Raw genomic sequence first — 14718 nt, forward strand, 5'->3', positions numbered from 1 at the left:
TTAATCTGTTCATTCATTCCAAAGAGCTCTGATACGGTTCAGTATCTTCCATTTAAATGTCTTTATTTTGTTTTGTTTTACATGTATTCACCTTTAAAATGCACTATTAGTGTGCAATTTGGGTTATTGTGTTGTATATGTATATAAATGGTACTGAGGCAATAAAGGTCCCAGTTATTCACTTCCAAGCCAACTCCTTTTGTGAGTCTCCAAAACAAAACCTCCTTCTGAACCTAGTAAGATGTCTAGGGTCTCTATTTGAAGTGAGAGTGTACTGGTCCTGAGTAGAGGCGCTACATGTACTTACTACAGCCCTGCACATCCCCCTTATTCTGGAAATTGGGTACCAGTCAAAGTAGTCCGGCCCTTGAATATGAATAACTTTAAATGTCACAGTATTAGTAAAGGTTTTCAGTCAGCAACAACAGAAAAGCTTTAACACAGATTGTGGAATCCATTGTATTTGATATTTAAAAGCAGCTCACTGAAACATGGCATATTTTATATGTGTAACAGACAAAACCAACATGGTGGAATGAATCACAAAGTATATAAAGTTCTACAGTGCTGTATTATAGAAAGAGGCACACATTTAGTCTCAATAGCAATGCTACTGTAGAACAGCAACAGTCAAAGCATTGAGTATAAATTTCAGATTAACTGTATGAAGCAAGACTTGACCTATAGAGTATACTTCAAGACCAGAGCTGAGTGTGGCTATGAGATTTTTACATAGGAGAGTATAAGAAATTCATCAGTTCAGACCAGCTAAAAGTGTGTGATTTGAAACAGTATTTTATGCATATTTATACTCCATATTTGTCCTACACTTCATTTTGTTACAGCAAAAAAAAAAAAAAAAAGACAAATGCAGGCCCCATACAATATAAAAGCTGCACATTTTAGTTTCCTTAAAAAGACTTTTGGCCAATACAAATAAAACTGTGACCCAAAAATCTCAGCATGGTATAAAATTGTAAGAAAACGAAAAAAAAAAAAAAAAAGAACTGAAAAAGTAGTATATATTCAGTATACAAGATGTACATAACAGACTAGGACATTTTCTGGGATCATATCTGTTTATAGGTCATATAAATCACAAACGCACTACTAACTACCAAGAAATTCTTTAGTTAGTCCGCTCACTGCTCTGTCCAAATGAAGAATGGCTGGTAATTCTCTGATAAAAAGTGCAGTACACTGACATTTGTGTTCTTTAACCTGATGTAACTGTGAAAGCACTTGATTTTTAGAGACGCCTTGCACAAAGGTTACAAAAAAAAAAACACTGGAGAGGAAAGGCAGGAGAAAAACTGAGCACTTGGACATTTTTGACTGGCTCCTCACAAGACACAGTCGATACACAGGGGCAGTCAGTTGGCAGGATTCCCATCGCTGCCTGGGAGTAATCATATATTCATAGTGACACAGATAGGGTTGATGAAACCGATGTCCCACTGTTATTGGTCAATACCTAAGGAGAACAGAAAACATGTTTATCCTTATCCAGTTTTACAACACCACACAGTACTGTGCAAAAGCTTTGAGCTTCCCCTCATTTCTTTATATTTTTTTTCCTCCAAGGTGCCAGACTTTCTTGTAACATTTTACAAAGTGGTCCTTAATAATAGTTCTTCAGGCTTTCAGAAGGTTTTTTCAAGTTTTTTCTTCCAACTTTAGGTGCTTTGTCTCTCATTCCTACAAAGCAACACCTCTCCCCCACTATCTGACCACGTCTCTCTCCTCCTCATCTCTGCCTACATCCCCCTCTGGAAACAAACTCCTCCAAGTACCCAGGTCAGTAAAAGATGGCCGGGTGATGCTCTCCTTCAGCTACAGGACTGTTCTGATCTGACAGACTGGTCAATCTTCTCTTCAGTCTGTCCTTTTCTATATTAACTGCTATGTAGAGAATGTTACAGTGTCCAAAACCATCTGAGTTTTTCGAACTGAAAACCTTGATAAACTACAGGCTCTGATTATAACATGTAACTGAACCTTCAGACTGAGGGACAGTTCTCTGTACAAGGTGTGAGCTGATAACCCAGAGACAGGTCCACTCCCCTCTCATTATAAATGGAGAGTGGGTGGAATATGTCTCCAACTTGAGGTTTCTGGGCACCCACATCTCTGTCGACCTCACCTGGAAACACAACCCAAACACCCTGGTAAAGAAGGCTCGGCAGCGCCTGCACTTCTTCCATGTCCTGAACCAGAAGCTGCTGCTGTCCTTCTACCGCTCCTCAGTGGACAGCGTGCCCTCTTTCTGCTGGTGTTTGGAACGCAGGGGCTACTAAGAACAGGAAGGCTGCACAGAGGGTAATTAACACCACTCAAAAATAATTGGCTGCCCTCTGCCACAACTCTGGAGGGCAGGTCTTTTGCACTACTTCCAAGCACTTTGTTCTCTTCTATCATTTTGTATATTGTACATTCCTCTTTATTGTATAAATTTCTCCTGTTTGTAATTTATTCCTGCTGTCTTACTTATAATATTATTCCTTCTCAGTTGGCGTGGAGCACCCATAATTTTGTTGTACATGTACAATGACAATAAAGGGGTGTTGTATTGTATTCTATTCTATTCTATTCTATTCTATTTTTAATTCAGTCCTTGAACATCAACATTTTCAGAGGAATGTTTTCTTAAGCCACTTAACAATGACATTTGAATCATTCATAAAAAAGACCCCTAGTTCAAGGGATGGACCAGTCTGTGTTTTGTCTACATATAACATGACACGAAGAAATCCAGCAAAGACCTGACACAGGAACTGAGATCAAAATTCAGTTGATCCATCTACCGTTCACTGAAACCTCATCAGAAGAGGTCTCAGTGGAAGGGTTGCTGTCAAGGATGGGGAGAAAAGGCTGAGGTTTGCCAAATTACAAAAGAACTGTACTGAACTGGCAACAAGGCAATGTCAGTATGCATGGAGGAGGTCAAGAGAAACAATGAGTGATTGCAGCTATCTGTAAAGCACAGTGGAGTCTCTGTCATTGTTTGGGAGGCATTTTAACAAGCGGGATCTTGTCAAACTCTGATGGTATTACAAATGCAAAAAAATACCATCAGAGTTTGATCCAACATGCAATACTATCAAGAAATTGTCATGAAAATGATACCAGACATGCTACTAAAAACGCATACGTGAATAGGAAAACACACAATGGCACACTTTTAGTCATGAATTCGCCTCCCCAGAGCCTGGACCTCCAAATTATTAAAGTGTGTGTGTGTGTGGGGGGGGGGGGGGTGTCATCTTGACAGCAATGTCCAAAGAACAGCTTTGAAAGTCCTTCAAGAAGCCTGGAGAACTATTCCTAAAGTTGCTTAAATAAATGACAAGAAAGCTTGTTTAAGAGTTCAGGCTGTTAAAGAGTAAAGATCAAGTAGGTCAAGTAAAGGTAAAGTAAATACCTGCATCCATTTTCCAATTTTCTTGCAAAATGCAAATAAATGGTTCAAGACTTTTGCACAGCACTGTGGCACCTACATCCTAAACATGCAACTGTGCATAACATTCAATGTGTTAGAAATCAATATATCTAAAATGAACATGCTTACATTCCCCACACTTTCAGATACTTCATTCAACACTGCTTGCATTAATTATGTGCATTCATTCCTAATGGAAAATCATTGAAAGTGGGACAGATTGGACACTGAATGGTGACTGAATAAAAATGGAGGATTCGTGATTAAGTGAGGCCGTTTTTTGTTTGTTTTTTAATGTCAGAAATGAAAGCCCCTTTGAAGGGGATGAGAAAGAAGGGCACAAGGGGTGTTGAAGCAGCAGACTCCTCCACAGAGCTGCACAATTATGAGTGATAAAGGTGCAAACACATGAATTGAAAGACAAGGGATGATTTCAGTGATTAGAATCGGGATGAGAGAATCACATATAAAATACCGTGTCATTGAAAACCACTTTTATTCTGTAACAGGAGCGGCTGGATTGTCTTTCTGCTCAGAGGGAATGGCTAGGTAGTTTGTCCTGTGGGCAGATTGGCAGAAAAACAGAGGAGTGTCTAAGACCTGGTGCTATGGGCCTCTCTAGCACCACACACCACAGCTACTTAGTGCTCATGACAGTGCAACAATTCTGAATTTCCGTTTTGTTTATTGAAGCGTGAAAATGTGACTCTAATTCACAGAAATTAAGGAATGAGTTTTACCAGATAAAAAATATCTAATCCGAGCAGTGCCTAGGGACTGCGTGGAAAGCACATCAGCAAGATGTGACATCCTAATTCAGCATTTTACAGCCAACCATCAGCATGTTTAAAAAAACAAAACACAGTACTTGCACTGAATACGCTCCCAATTCAAAAGAGCTGCACTGAAAGTGTGTAGATGAAGAACACTTTATACAAGTGAAACGAGTTTTGTGACTGTAAGCACATTTCAGAAACAGCCTAATTTAACTCTTTGACAGATCACATCGTTGCCTCCTATCTTCTCCTTTAGGGACATGACTAACACGTTCTCAACCACTAATGCATCACAAAATGTAATCTCAAAATGTCCTACTTGTGCTACATATGGCATTCTTTGAGTGGGTAGACCTTCTGTGTTGTCATAAGGGTCACTAATGGCTAATGGCCAAAGCCTATGCAGTCTTTCAGCTACAGGTAGTGACAAGCCTACAGTATTACAGCTGAGAAAACTCGGATCTAATAGTTTTTTGAGATTTCTGAGCTTTTTGACTGTTGCTGTTGACTTTAAATTAAAAAGCTTCTTTCTTTTAGCTTTACAGCTTTTCGTTTTTGGGGGGTGTGGCACTGTTACTTGATATTGAGAAGGTCCTTTCTGTGTCTATGTGTTTCCTCCCACAGTCCAACGACTTGTAGTTCATGGCATTAGGTTAACTGGTTATTTTAAATTGCCCAGTGTGCGAATGGTTGTATGTCTCTCTTTGGTTCAGCATGTCCCCTTTCCTCTCGCCCTACGACACCTGAGCCAGAAGAAAATGGACAGATGGAAATTTTGGTTCCTCCTATATGGTTCGCCAGAATCAGTGGAGCCACTTGTATTTAATTCATGTTTATTTAATTCTTTTAATATAATTATAGCAACATAGATAACCTAGATATTTAAAGTTAAATTTAATGTCTTTCTATATTGTAGGGCAGGGGTGGGCAATTAATTTTCCAAACAAAATTTAAAAAGTAAAATTGTTTAAATTGGAAATTAAAAGCGTGATTGCCTAAGACACAAAAGGTCCCCAATTCGCAACTAGGAGAAAACACAATGGATGCCACAAAAAAAGAAGAAAATTCAAGCTGGTGAGGCCATCTAAATGCATAAATCTTAGAAAATCAACAGATAAGAAAACTCAGAAAGCCTTTGAATCAGGTTGCCTTGATATTTTGAATTTTTGGAGCATTTTATTTTTTTGATAATTGGACTATTAATTTATCTGTCAATCTGTCTACTGTTCATAAAATTGAACCTAAATGCTTTAGGAAAACTCAGCAACCAAGAAGTGTCAGAGTGATTTACTGCTATATAAATTAAACCATATTAAAAAACAATACTGATTACAAAATAGCCCCAAAGTCCGTCTATCTGTCTGTGTGTCTGTCTATCTGACAACACTGAAACATTGGCCTCACTGGCCAATAATGCTGTAATTTTTAATTTTGTTCTTGATTACATTTGTCACTACACAAATATGAGATAGTACAGGACTGTTTTCTAAAGTTTGAAAACTGTGAGAAAAGTTCTGCATTTTAATTCTGCCACTTCCAATAACTCTTAATTACCTGCTAGTGCTAATAGTAAAATAGAAAGCCAATGAATAACCGAATATTTTTAGAGAAGTTTAGTTTCAAATTTAGTTGAAAATATAGTTCTTTGAAATATATTAGCTCACAGAAACACTTCACTATTTATTATGTTGTAATATGTCTAAACCCTGGATATTGGGTCTTGTGAATATTTAGCAATGTTGTGCATATCGTGCAGTACGTGGACTTAATCTGTCACTGAAGGAAGCAGATTTGTAGTCAGCAGTAAGTGTTTGCAAAATAAAAATAACCGGGTCAGCACATGCATGATTGCTCTCTTCAGGACATAAAGTCCCTGTACAAAAGTTGTAACTGTGGGTTGTGAAGGTTAGCCGGCACCACTAAAATCCAGTGGGAGCTGACTATAAAGGTGCATTTGGGTCTTTGACATTACTGACAAGGCGATGCAAAATGCCCGTCACTGATGGAGCTGAAAATCCATCACGGATGTTAAAAGGTTGTCTAGAAAAAAAGAGCAGTCAGCAGTTTAGGTAAAAGACAGATTAGTGTTGCAGGAGGGTTAGAAACTGATGGACTGAATTACTTCTCTGTCTGTGTGTTTGCCCCCCTGCCTCATTCCTTCACTCTCAGCCCCTTTCTTCCCCAATTGACTCCTAAATCTCATTTCCCTATCCACCATATTTTTTAGATTTTAAATTACAATTATGTAACCAGAAGTCCTAAGCAAATAAACACTTACAGCTATTTGTGCACTTCCTTGGTGACTTCAGACTTTCAAATTAATGTAAACCCACTGCTGAGTTTTGACTCATAACGCATAAATATCTGAATATGTGACGTCAGGTTTGTGTTCAGGACACACGCTGTTTAAATTCGCTGTTCAGTCGCATCCCTGCTAACATTTATCTGTCTGTGCATCTGTACATGAGACTCACGCTGTGTCCTGGGCCTGCTCATCAGACTTGGAGATCTTCCTGTAGCAGTAGACCATTTCTACCAACAGCCAGAAGGTCAAGAACACCAGCAACACATACATCATGATCTCAGAGTAGATTGCGGTGGTGTCATCACTGGCTGCAGAGTTAAAACAGTGGCAAGGCACATGTATTATTCATTATGCATACTTCCTTGGAATATTGCGAGCAGAAAAGAGCAGAAGAGACCTGAGCTTGTACAACACTGCTGATCCACAATCATTTGTCATACATAATTTTTTAATGCATTTTATGTCTTTCACTGAAGAACAAATCCAATTAAACAAATAATAAATATGGTTATGCAGCTACAACAAAAAGCAAACAAAGGTGTTTTATTCAGGAGCATCCTGACTGTAGATACTCTTAAAAAGTGATGCAGAAACTACTTCATGTTGCATTCATAATATTATGGCCATACCTGTAATATAATGAAAAAGACCCTACAGAGTTAAAGGTGCCCAGTGGAGATTTTGCAAGGCTGCTTTTATGCCAAACGTTTCCTAACAGTGTGCACTGTTTTGTTGCAGAGCTTATCTTGTTGTTACATATGTGTATGCAAACATCTTTATCGAAAATTCTACCTAAATCTGCATATAAAAACACTAAATCTCCACAGGGTATCTTTAAGTATGAAAATAGGATGAATATGCAATGTCACAGAGGTTCTCAGAGCGTGAAACATACTCTAACTTTAGAATCTGTCATAAAAATAATTGCATGCTGTTTTTGACACCAGAACAGCTTTTGCTCCTTGTAAACAATCCTCTTCTGCTCATTAGCCATTCTGAGATGCTTCTGGAATAAGTAATAGCACATAAATCATCCAGTCCTATTCTAAATATTACATACTTAATATACACTGAGATTAGCTGCAAAACCATTCACAATGCCTGCTGGGATTAAATTCTGCGAGTCTTGTATACACCTATGACGCTCTTCACCAGCATAGACATTATAGAACATATGGCTACACAATAAAACTAATTAAGAACGAGCCCAAGGCACTGCCTCCAAACTCCCTCCAAATTAACCATGCAGGTGATGAACGAGAACAAGCCCCACCTACGAGGCACCATCCTGCAGGTACTAAGGAATCTGCTGCTTATTTATTATCGTGAGACAGCCAAAGGCACCCCTGGAGCAGGCATACAAAGTACTTGACAGGTGGTTTTAATGTCACTGCGGTTCAACAGACAGTTTATTTTGCTGATAATTCAATATCCAGTCAGTGAAATCAAACAAATATTTTGTTTGATATCTTGTCAACATCCTATTAAAAATTCTTTCTCATTTATTGCTTTCTCTCCATTGTTTACAATGGAAGGCCATTAGAACAGTATCCCATTAACAACCCATTAAGAACAAGAAGAGGGATTACAAGCAAGCGGAAGCTGTTTCAAAGTGCACATGGGCACCTTCGGCTGTTAAAGAAAGTTTTCCTTTTATTGTCCTTCATTTGTTTTCATAATGAGTGACTGTGAACCACTGTGTCACTTAGTGTATAACAAATTCCAGAAAGCCTGCTGACCAGACAGCTGACAGCTTTTTCTGATTTGATTCAGCATCCCCAGCAAAAGGAGAATATTAGTGAAATATAATCCCTTTGATGGGAAAGCATGGATATGTCGGCCACGAAGTAATCCATTCTACCACTATGGATGCCATTACTGCAACATTAATGTAACCATGGTCTAGTGTACAGTGCACTAGCTGCAGGCTTTGTGAAATCTGAAACAACTGTTCTGTGAAATATGGAGGACAGGCTGTGAATATAATAAAAACAATCTAACTGTACTCTATTCTTCAGTCTTCTTTTTATGGGTGCAAACTCTTTAAATCAAACTAGCCTATCGCCTGATAGCTCACAATATGTTATGTGCAAGCATATATAGAAAATGTAAGGTTAGAGAAATGGGGAGAGTTGAGTAATTTCAAATATACGTAGGGTATATTCGATTAAGGTGGAACATGACACATTCAGCAAGCCAAGCATTCAGGAAGCAGAATACATTACCCCTTATTATAGATAGCAAAGTAGCTGGTTTGAATTAACACCTTCACTGACAACAGAAGAAAGCTTTGATGGACAATAAAGGCAGACAAAACAACACACAGTTATTCCTTTTAAACCAGTACAGTCACAAGAAAGGGGGAAAGAAGGAAAGTGGTGCAGTTAGTGGCAGACTGCGTTCACACTCGTGCATCACAAAAAAACCCTGTTGGAAATATATTAGATGTACTGTTTTTTTATCTACTGTTGGTGATTTGCGCAACATAAATAAACATAAAACACAGACTAGTCTTTCTCTCATCTCAGTGTTAAATGTGCAGGTCTACAGTGGAATCGTCCCTTAAGGTGTCCTGCATCTACAAACACTTTTCATTAAGTGAGTTTGGAGAATACTCGTTAACAAAAACAAATCTGCCCTGTTAATATTAGAGCATGTGGGGAAAAATGGAACATACACAAACTAATGCTGGGAAGATATTTGAGAGAGAGATTTTCATCATATCAGTCATTACTAGCTTTTTAGTTTCCATTTATATTTGACTTATTTCATGTTAATGATGTGGAAAAAAGAGCTAAACCTGAGCACAGGACACAGGTGGATAGCATGCAAGACTTTTACATTTAGGCATACCTTTCTCCTTCACAGTCAGGTTGATGGTCTTGTTTACTTCGAAGACTGGAGTGTATAGCTCAAAGCCAAACACACGACGAATTTTACAGGTATACAAACCACTGTCATTATGGGTGACATTACGGATTTCAATGGAGACCTCTTGTAAGTCCTTGCTTCCGCTCCAGTTTAGACGGTCCTTAAATGGATTATCGTCCACATTGGAATTGTTAGTGTTATGTTCGTATATCTAGAAGAAAGGAAAAGTGTGCATGGCATTAATTAAATACACATACAGTGTGAGCAAAATCACAATGTGCTAGATCATTTACAATAACGTAGAAACAACTTACAAGATATGAAATATTTTTGCCTTTAGTTGGACTTGGGGTGTAAAGCCATTTTACAAATGTCTTTACAGTGACCTCCTCCCTCTTCAAACAGGAGATGCAGGTCAACTTCATGGCGTTTCCCACAATTGCTTCTGTGTCTGACTGGACATCGACACATACCGGCATGCACAGGTGGACTTGAGAAGCATGGAAAGGTTACATATATTTAGTTTACCGCAATGTAATTGTAAAAAAAAAAAAGAGAGAGAGAAAAAGAGTAGAAAAAAAGAAAGCACACCCTCTTTGGTTTCACACATAATAATATAATTAAAAAATAATCTCATCCTTAGCAGGTCTTTAAATTCAACAAATACAACCAAGATAAACTAGAAAACATGACATCCTACACTGTGTCATTATTTCCTTACAAAAACTAATGCAAAATGCAGAAGCTACGTGTGAAAAACGACATACACTCTTACTGCCTCCATATGAGTTAAAAGGCCAGGTGCTGCAAATCAAACATACTCGATTAATTGATCATCTGTAGCATTCAGGCGTGAGTTAACACAAAGCCAAGGAAGAAAGACGTCGGCAATGGAGAAGCAACTGTTACTGTCCATCAATCTGGGCAGGGTTATTAGGTCTTTTCTTAACAGTCTGAAGTCAATCATTAAATGTTAAGATTATTTTAAGACTACACAAGTGTAGCTTGTTTGGAAGGGTTTTACAGGAGAAAGTCTTTTCTCTCCTAAAATACTAGCATGGCTTAGGTTTGCAAAGTTGCATCTGAACAAATCCCAAGACTTCTGAAACAATGTTCTTTGGACATTTGGGGTCAAAGTGTAGATATCTGGCCTTAATGCACTTGGAGAAAACCAAATGCAGCTTATCACCACAAACACTTCATCCTATATGTCAGCAGGTGGAGGGGTGATGATTTGGACTTGTTTTGTAGCTACAGGACCTGGGCACCTTGCAGTCCTTGAGTCAACCAGTAACTCATCTGTATGCCAAAGTATTCTATAATCAAATGTGAGGCCATCTGTCCAACAGTTAAGGCTTGGCTGAAATTGTGTCACGCAACATGATCCCAAGCACAGCAACAAATCTAGAACAGAATGACCAAAAAGGAAAAGAATCAAGGTGTTGCAGGGCCCCAGAGAGCTGTGCATTAACACAAATCTCAATGTACTGAAGCAACTTTGTAAAGAAAAGGAGGCTGATAGTCACACAGAAAATTAAGTTATTTAAGTCATCGTTGCCCCAGTTCCCATCACCCCTTCCTTGAGTCTGGTTTTGCCAAAGGCTTCTTCCTGTTAAAAGTTTTATTTTATTTAATTATTTTCTTACAAAAAGCATTTGAAAGATGGGGGCAAATAAGGCAAGTCAGTATGTTTAGGTGGGGACTTGATGTGGAATCAACAAAAAGATTTAAGGAAATTCTCCCACATTGCTCCCTACAATGGCGCAGAGTTTTTTTTCCCACTGTCAGGTGCATGCTCAAAGGGGGGGTTGTCTGATTGTTGGGGATTTCTCTGTATTATTGTAAGGTCTTTACCTTACAATATAAAGCACCCAGAGGCAGCTGAAGTTGTGATTTGCTGCTATATAAAAATAAGTGAACTGAAAGGAAAGTGAATTAAGTGGTTCTATAAGCTACCGACTGCTTCTTTTAGCTTAGTTTTTGGCAAATCAATAACAGTCTAACATGTACTGCTGTACATGTTAGGTTCTATTTACCTAATTTTAAGACTAGATACACTTTTGTTATATTCTGTTATCTAAAACCTTAGAATTGGGTTCATTTTCAGAGGGTTCACCTTCTTTTTACCATGACCATATTTTTTATATATGAATGATGTGACAAGCTGAACCCACTAAACATTAATAATGTGCTTTCCAATGTAGCACAGAAAAGAAAACAGAAAACTTCAAGGTTTAAAATAAAACCAATACTTATGTATTCAGATTTTGTAAAAATGTTCTTTCTTAAAACTGACCAACACAATGGAAAGAGGAAAAAAATATATAGTGTATTTGTTTTAGGTGTCAAATGTCCCTTTGAAGATGCACTTATTACTGATCAAATTCCAAGCATTCTGTAGAATCTGCCACGATGCATCATTTTTTAGTTATTCATAAACACATGCTAGTGTGGCAAGAACAGTTTTAATGCTTTGTAATAACTTAATGACCCACTGATGTGTGACCCTTTGGTCATCGGGTCTCACACTGAACTCAATGTTGAATCAGATGCAAAGTCAGTGAGCATTAAAAAGATAAACTGGTTTATAAAGCTCTGTAGGCCATTGGAGACACTTAAATCACAATATTGATAGCAAATTCAAGCCCTAATGATGGCCTCTGCCCATTAGTATTTGCTAGCAGTGGGAGGAATAAATGGATAGAGGGAGTGCAGACACTGTGGGTAGTGTAGGAAGAGGGAAATAATACAAAAGGGAGGAGCTAATTGAAATATAAATGCATTAGTGGTAGAAGAATATTGGGAGAGGCGTAGGAAGTGAGTAAACATATGCAAGAAAAAAAATTCAGTGGATTATAATCACAAAGACACATTTCTTGTGTTTATGTGACTGGGCCCAGTGCTCTTATATAACCCAAAGCCCGCTGGGCTGACAGTGACAAACATTGATTCTATCGCTCTCTCTCTTTTTTTTTAAGCTGAGGGCTCACACAAACACATGGAAACAGAGCAGAGAAATAGAGAGGAAGGCATGAAGGGGACAGAGGAAATGGGGAAAGTGAAGAAACTTAACCCCAGTGGCCTCTCTTCAATGATTCTATTCATTTCCCTTAAATGCTGACAACATTAAGCAGTGAAGGGCTCTGCAGACCAATGGGACTGCTCTGAAACTGGGTTTTGAGTTCAAGCTTCCTGTGTGGTTCGCAAGCTACTGTCAAGGCCTCTGATTACTCATTGTTGTATAAAAACGTACGATAGAAAATGATAAGTCCACAGTCAAACAGGATATTTTGACATCTTGCAGAATTATACTTACCAAGAGAAATCAAAAGTACCAAAGTTTGCCGATGAAGCTTATATTGCGTTACCATATTCAGCTCTTTGTGGAGCTGCTGGAGGACAGTATCGCTTTAACTTGGTCTTTTTCTCAAGTAGTCTTCACACGAAGTCTGGTGTGAGATAGAGGAGTTGTTGAAAAGACTTCAGGACCACGGACAGCGCCTCTTCTCGGCCGATAAGAGCGCAGGTAACTTTCCTCTTCGTGTCTGAAAATCCACGCCAAGAACTCTTAGAAAAGACGCGTTTCTGATTTACACATTCAAAAAGGGTTCTTCTTGGATTTTAATCGTTATTTTGATGCGCTCATCTAATAACCGAAGCGTTCATATAGCCCTTAATGCGTAATTCTCATTTACACAGTAAGAACTAAGTTCATCATTTCCTCGACTCGGGGAAATAAACAAGTCCGTGATGTGAGACGACTACATGAGTGATCCCACAGTTTCTTCGCGCATAACTGCTGTCATAACTGAGTACGGATCCATCCAGAAACACCGCGGAAATCTTTCTAGAAACAGGCGGATAGGATCTGGAACCTGTGGATTCTCAAAAGCCGACGTACTCACTTATTGTTGCGAGATGTGAAGTCCTGATTACACACATGCAGAAAAAAGCATCGAGGCCAGTTCTCTCATTTCACCCCTCAAAGAATAAGCCTACTGACTGTCAGAAATCTGTTTCCTCCATTAGAGATGACTGATGACATTTCCCAGGCGCGGCTCAATGTCTTTGTTTTTCAGCAGTCACTTAGCGCTGGCAGGGGCAGAGGGTTTGATACGCATGCGTGAGTCACTCCCTCCTACGCTACTGTGTACAGGACCACATTATTGTCACTTGGGCAGGCCTAACCAACTCAGCCGGTAAGCTTGTTTGCATTTACTTAAATATTGACTAAACAAAGCTCAGCGTGCAGAAACACCGCGTGCACACGTAGAAACCAAAAAATGCAAATCAGTCCTAAGAATGCACATTATATGAAGGAGTAAGATGACACAAGGCTGTCTTTGTCATGTGTTACATAAGCTTGTTTGGAAGCTGGAAGTAGAGTTTCTTCTTAAGACATTTCATTTGTTACACATCAGTACTTGCATTTCCTGTCCCCCGCCCAACCAGTGAAGAAGTCTCACAAAGATTTTTATATGTCCTGATGCTGTGTCATTGGGTTTTTGTTTTGTTTTTTTTTGTTTTTTTTTGTTTTTTTTGGGGGGGGGGGGTTGTCTTTTAAAGTGAAAGATCTTGGATCAAAACAATGCTGATTTCTTGGTCAGTGTTCCAGAGTGAAAGATTTTGTTCCAAAGTGTACAGAAGCACCTAACAAACAGCTTAACCAACGTCAAGGTGATAAATGTGTACCTATTATATAAATATAAGTCTATGTAGGTCTGTCACCACATCAAACTTTATTTTCATGGCTTTTTATTCTAAAGAACATGTAGTGATTTTCAAGACTGACAATGCTAAAAAATGAAGTTTAAAACCAAGTCACTAGGACGCAGTGATTCACTCGATTCAGGCAGGGAAAAAACAGTCCATCACACCACCTGCACCAGAGAGAGTACGCGAGTACCTGCTTAAAAATTGCACTTTTTTCTATCAATAAAAACCAGCAGGGATTTGACTCAACTGTAAAAACTAAAAGAGGTGACAAGGAGACAAGGATAAACATGTTTTCCTGCTCTGCAGACCTGAATAACATCTAATATTAATACCAACAGACTTGCCTGATGGATGCATAAAGTGCTTTCTATTGGGCAATCTATTGCAAACTTTAATATACTGCACATGTATTATCTTAAGCATAAAAGTGCCAACAGCTGGTTAATACTTACCAAAAAAAACCTCTTACAACTTGCATTACTAATCCAGCCATTGTAATTAGAATTAGAAAAAGATTTATACATCTTGTTTATTTGTTTATTCTTTTATTTCTTTCAGGGACTATGTAAAAAAATACATTAACATATTTGCATAAAGGGAAAACATTTTTG

At 38.4% G+C, this 14718-nt stretch overlaps 1 protein-coding gene across 2 annotated transcripts; it reads right to left on the reverse strand.

The window, feature by feature from the left end:
• Nucleotides 1–445: 445 nt before the first annotated feature.
• scn3b (sodium channel, voltage-gated, type III, beta) lies at nucleotides 446–13519 on the reverse strand. Of its 2 annotated transcripts, XM_084950399.1 has the most exons (7): nucleotides 13297–13519; nucleotides 12708–12936; nucleotides 9706–9881; nucleotides 9374–9602; nucleotides 6690–6828; nucleotides 3915–3998; nucleotides 446–1474 (listed from the first exon to the last, which is right to left on the reverse strand). In XM_084950399.1, the coding sequence occupies exons 2-6, from the start codon at nucleotides 12760–12762 to the stop codon at nucleotides 3935–3937; spliced, it is 663 nt and encodes a 220-aa protein (XP_084806525.1). In that variant the 5' UTR covers nucleotides 12763–12936; nucleotides 13297–13519; the 3' UTR covers nucleotides 446–1474; nucleotides 3915–3934. The 2 variants fall into 2 exon arrangements, with proteins under 2 accessions (XP_084806525.1, XP_084806524.1); XM_084950398.1 differs by having other exon boundaries at nucleotides 12708–13519.
• Between the last annotated feature and the right edge of the window lie 1199 nt (nucleotides 13520–14718).

Source organism: Perissodus microlepis, chromosome 14 (assembly GCF_051167445.1).
Source record: "Perissodus microlepis isolate ML-2025 ecotype Zambia chromosome 14, ASM5116744v1, whole genome shotgun sequence".
Classification (NCBI taxonomy): Eukaryota; Metazoa; Chordata; class Actinopteri; order Cichliformes; family Cichlidae; genus Perissodus; species Perissodus microlepis.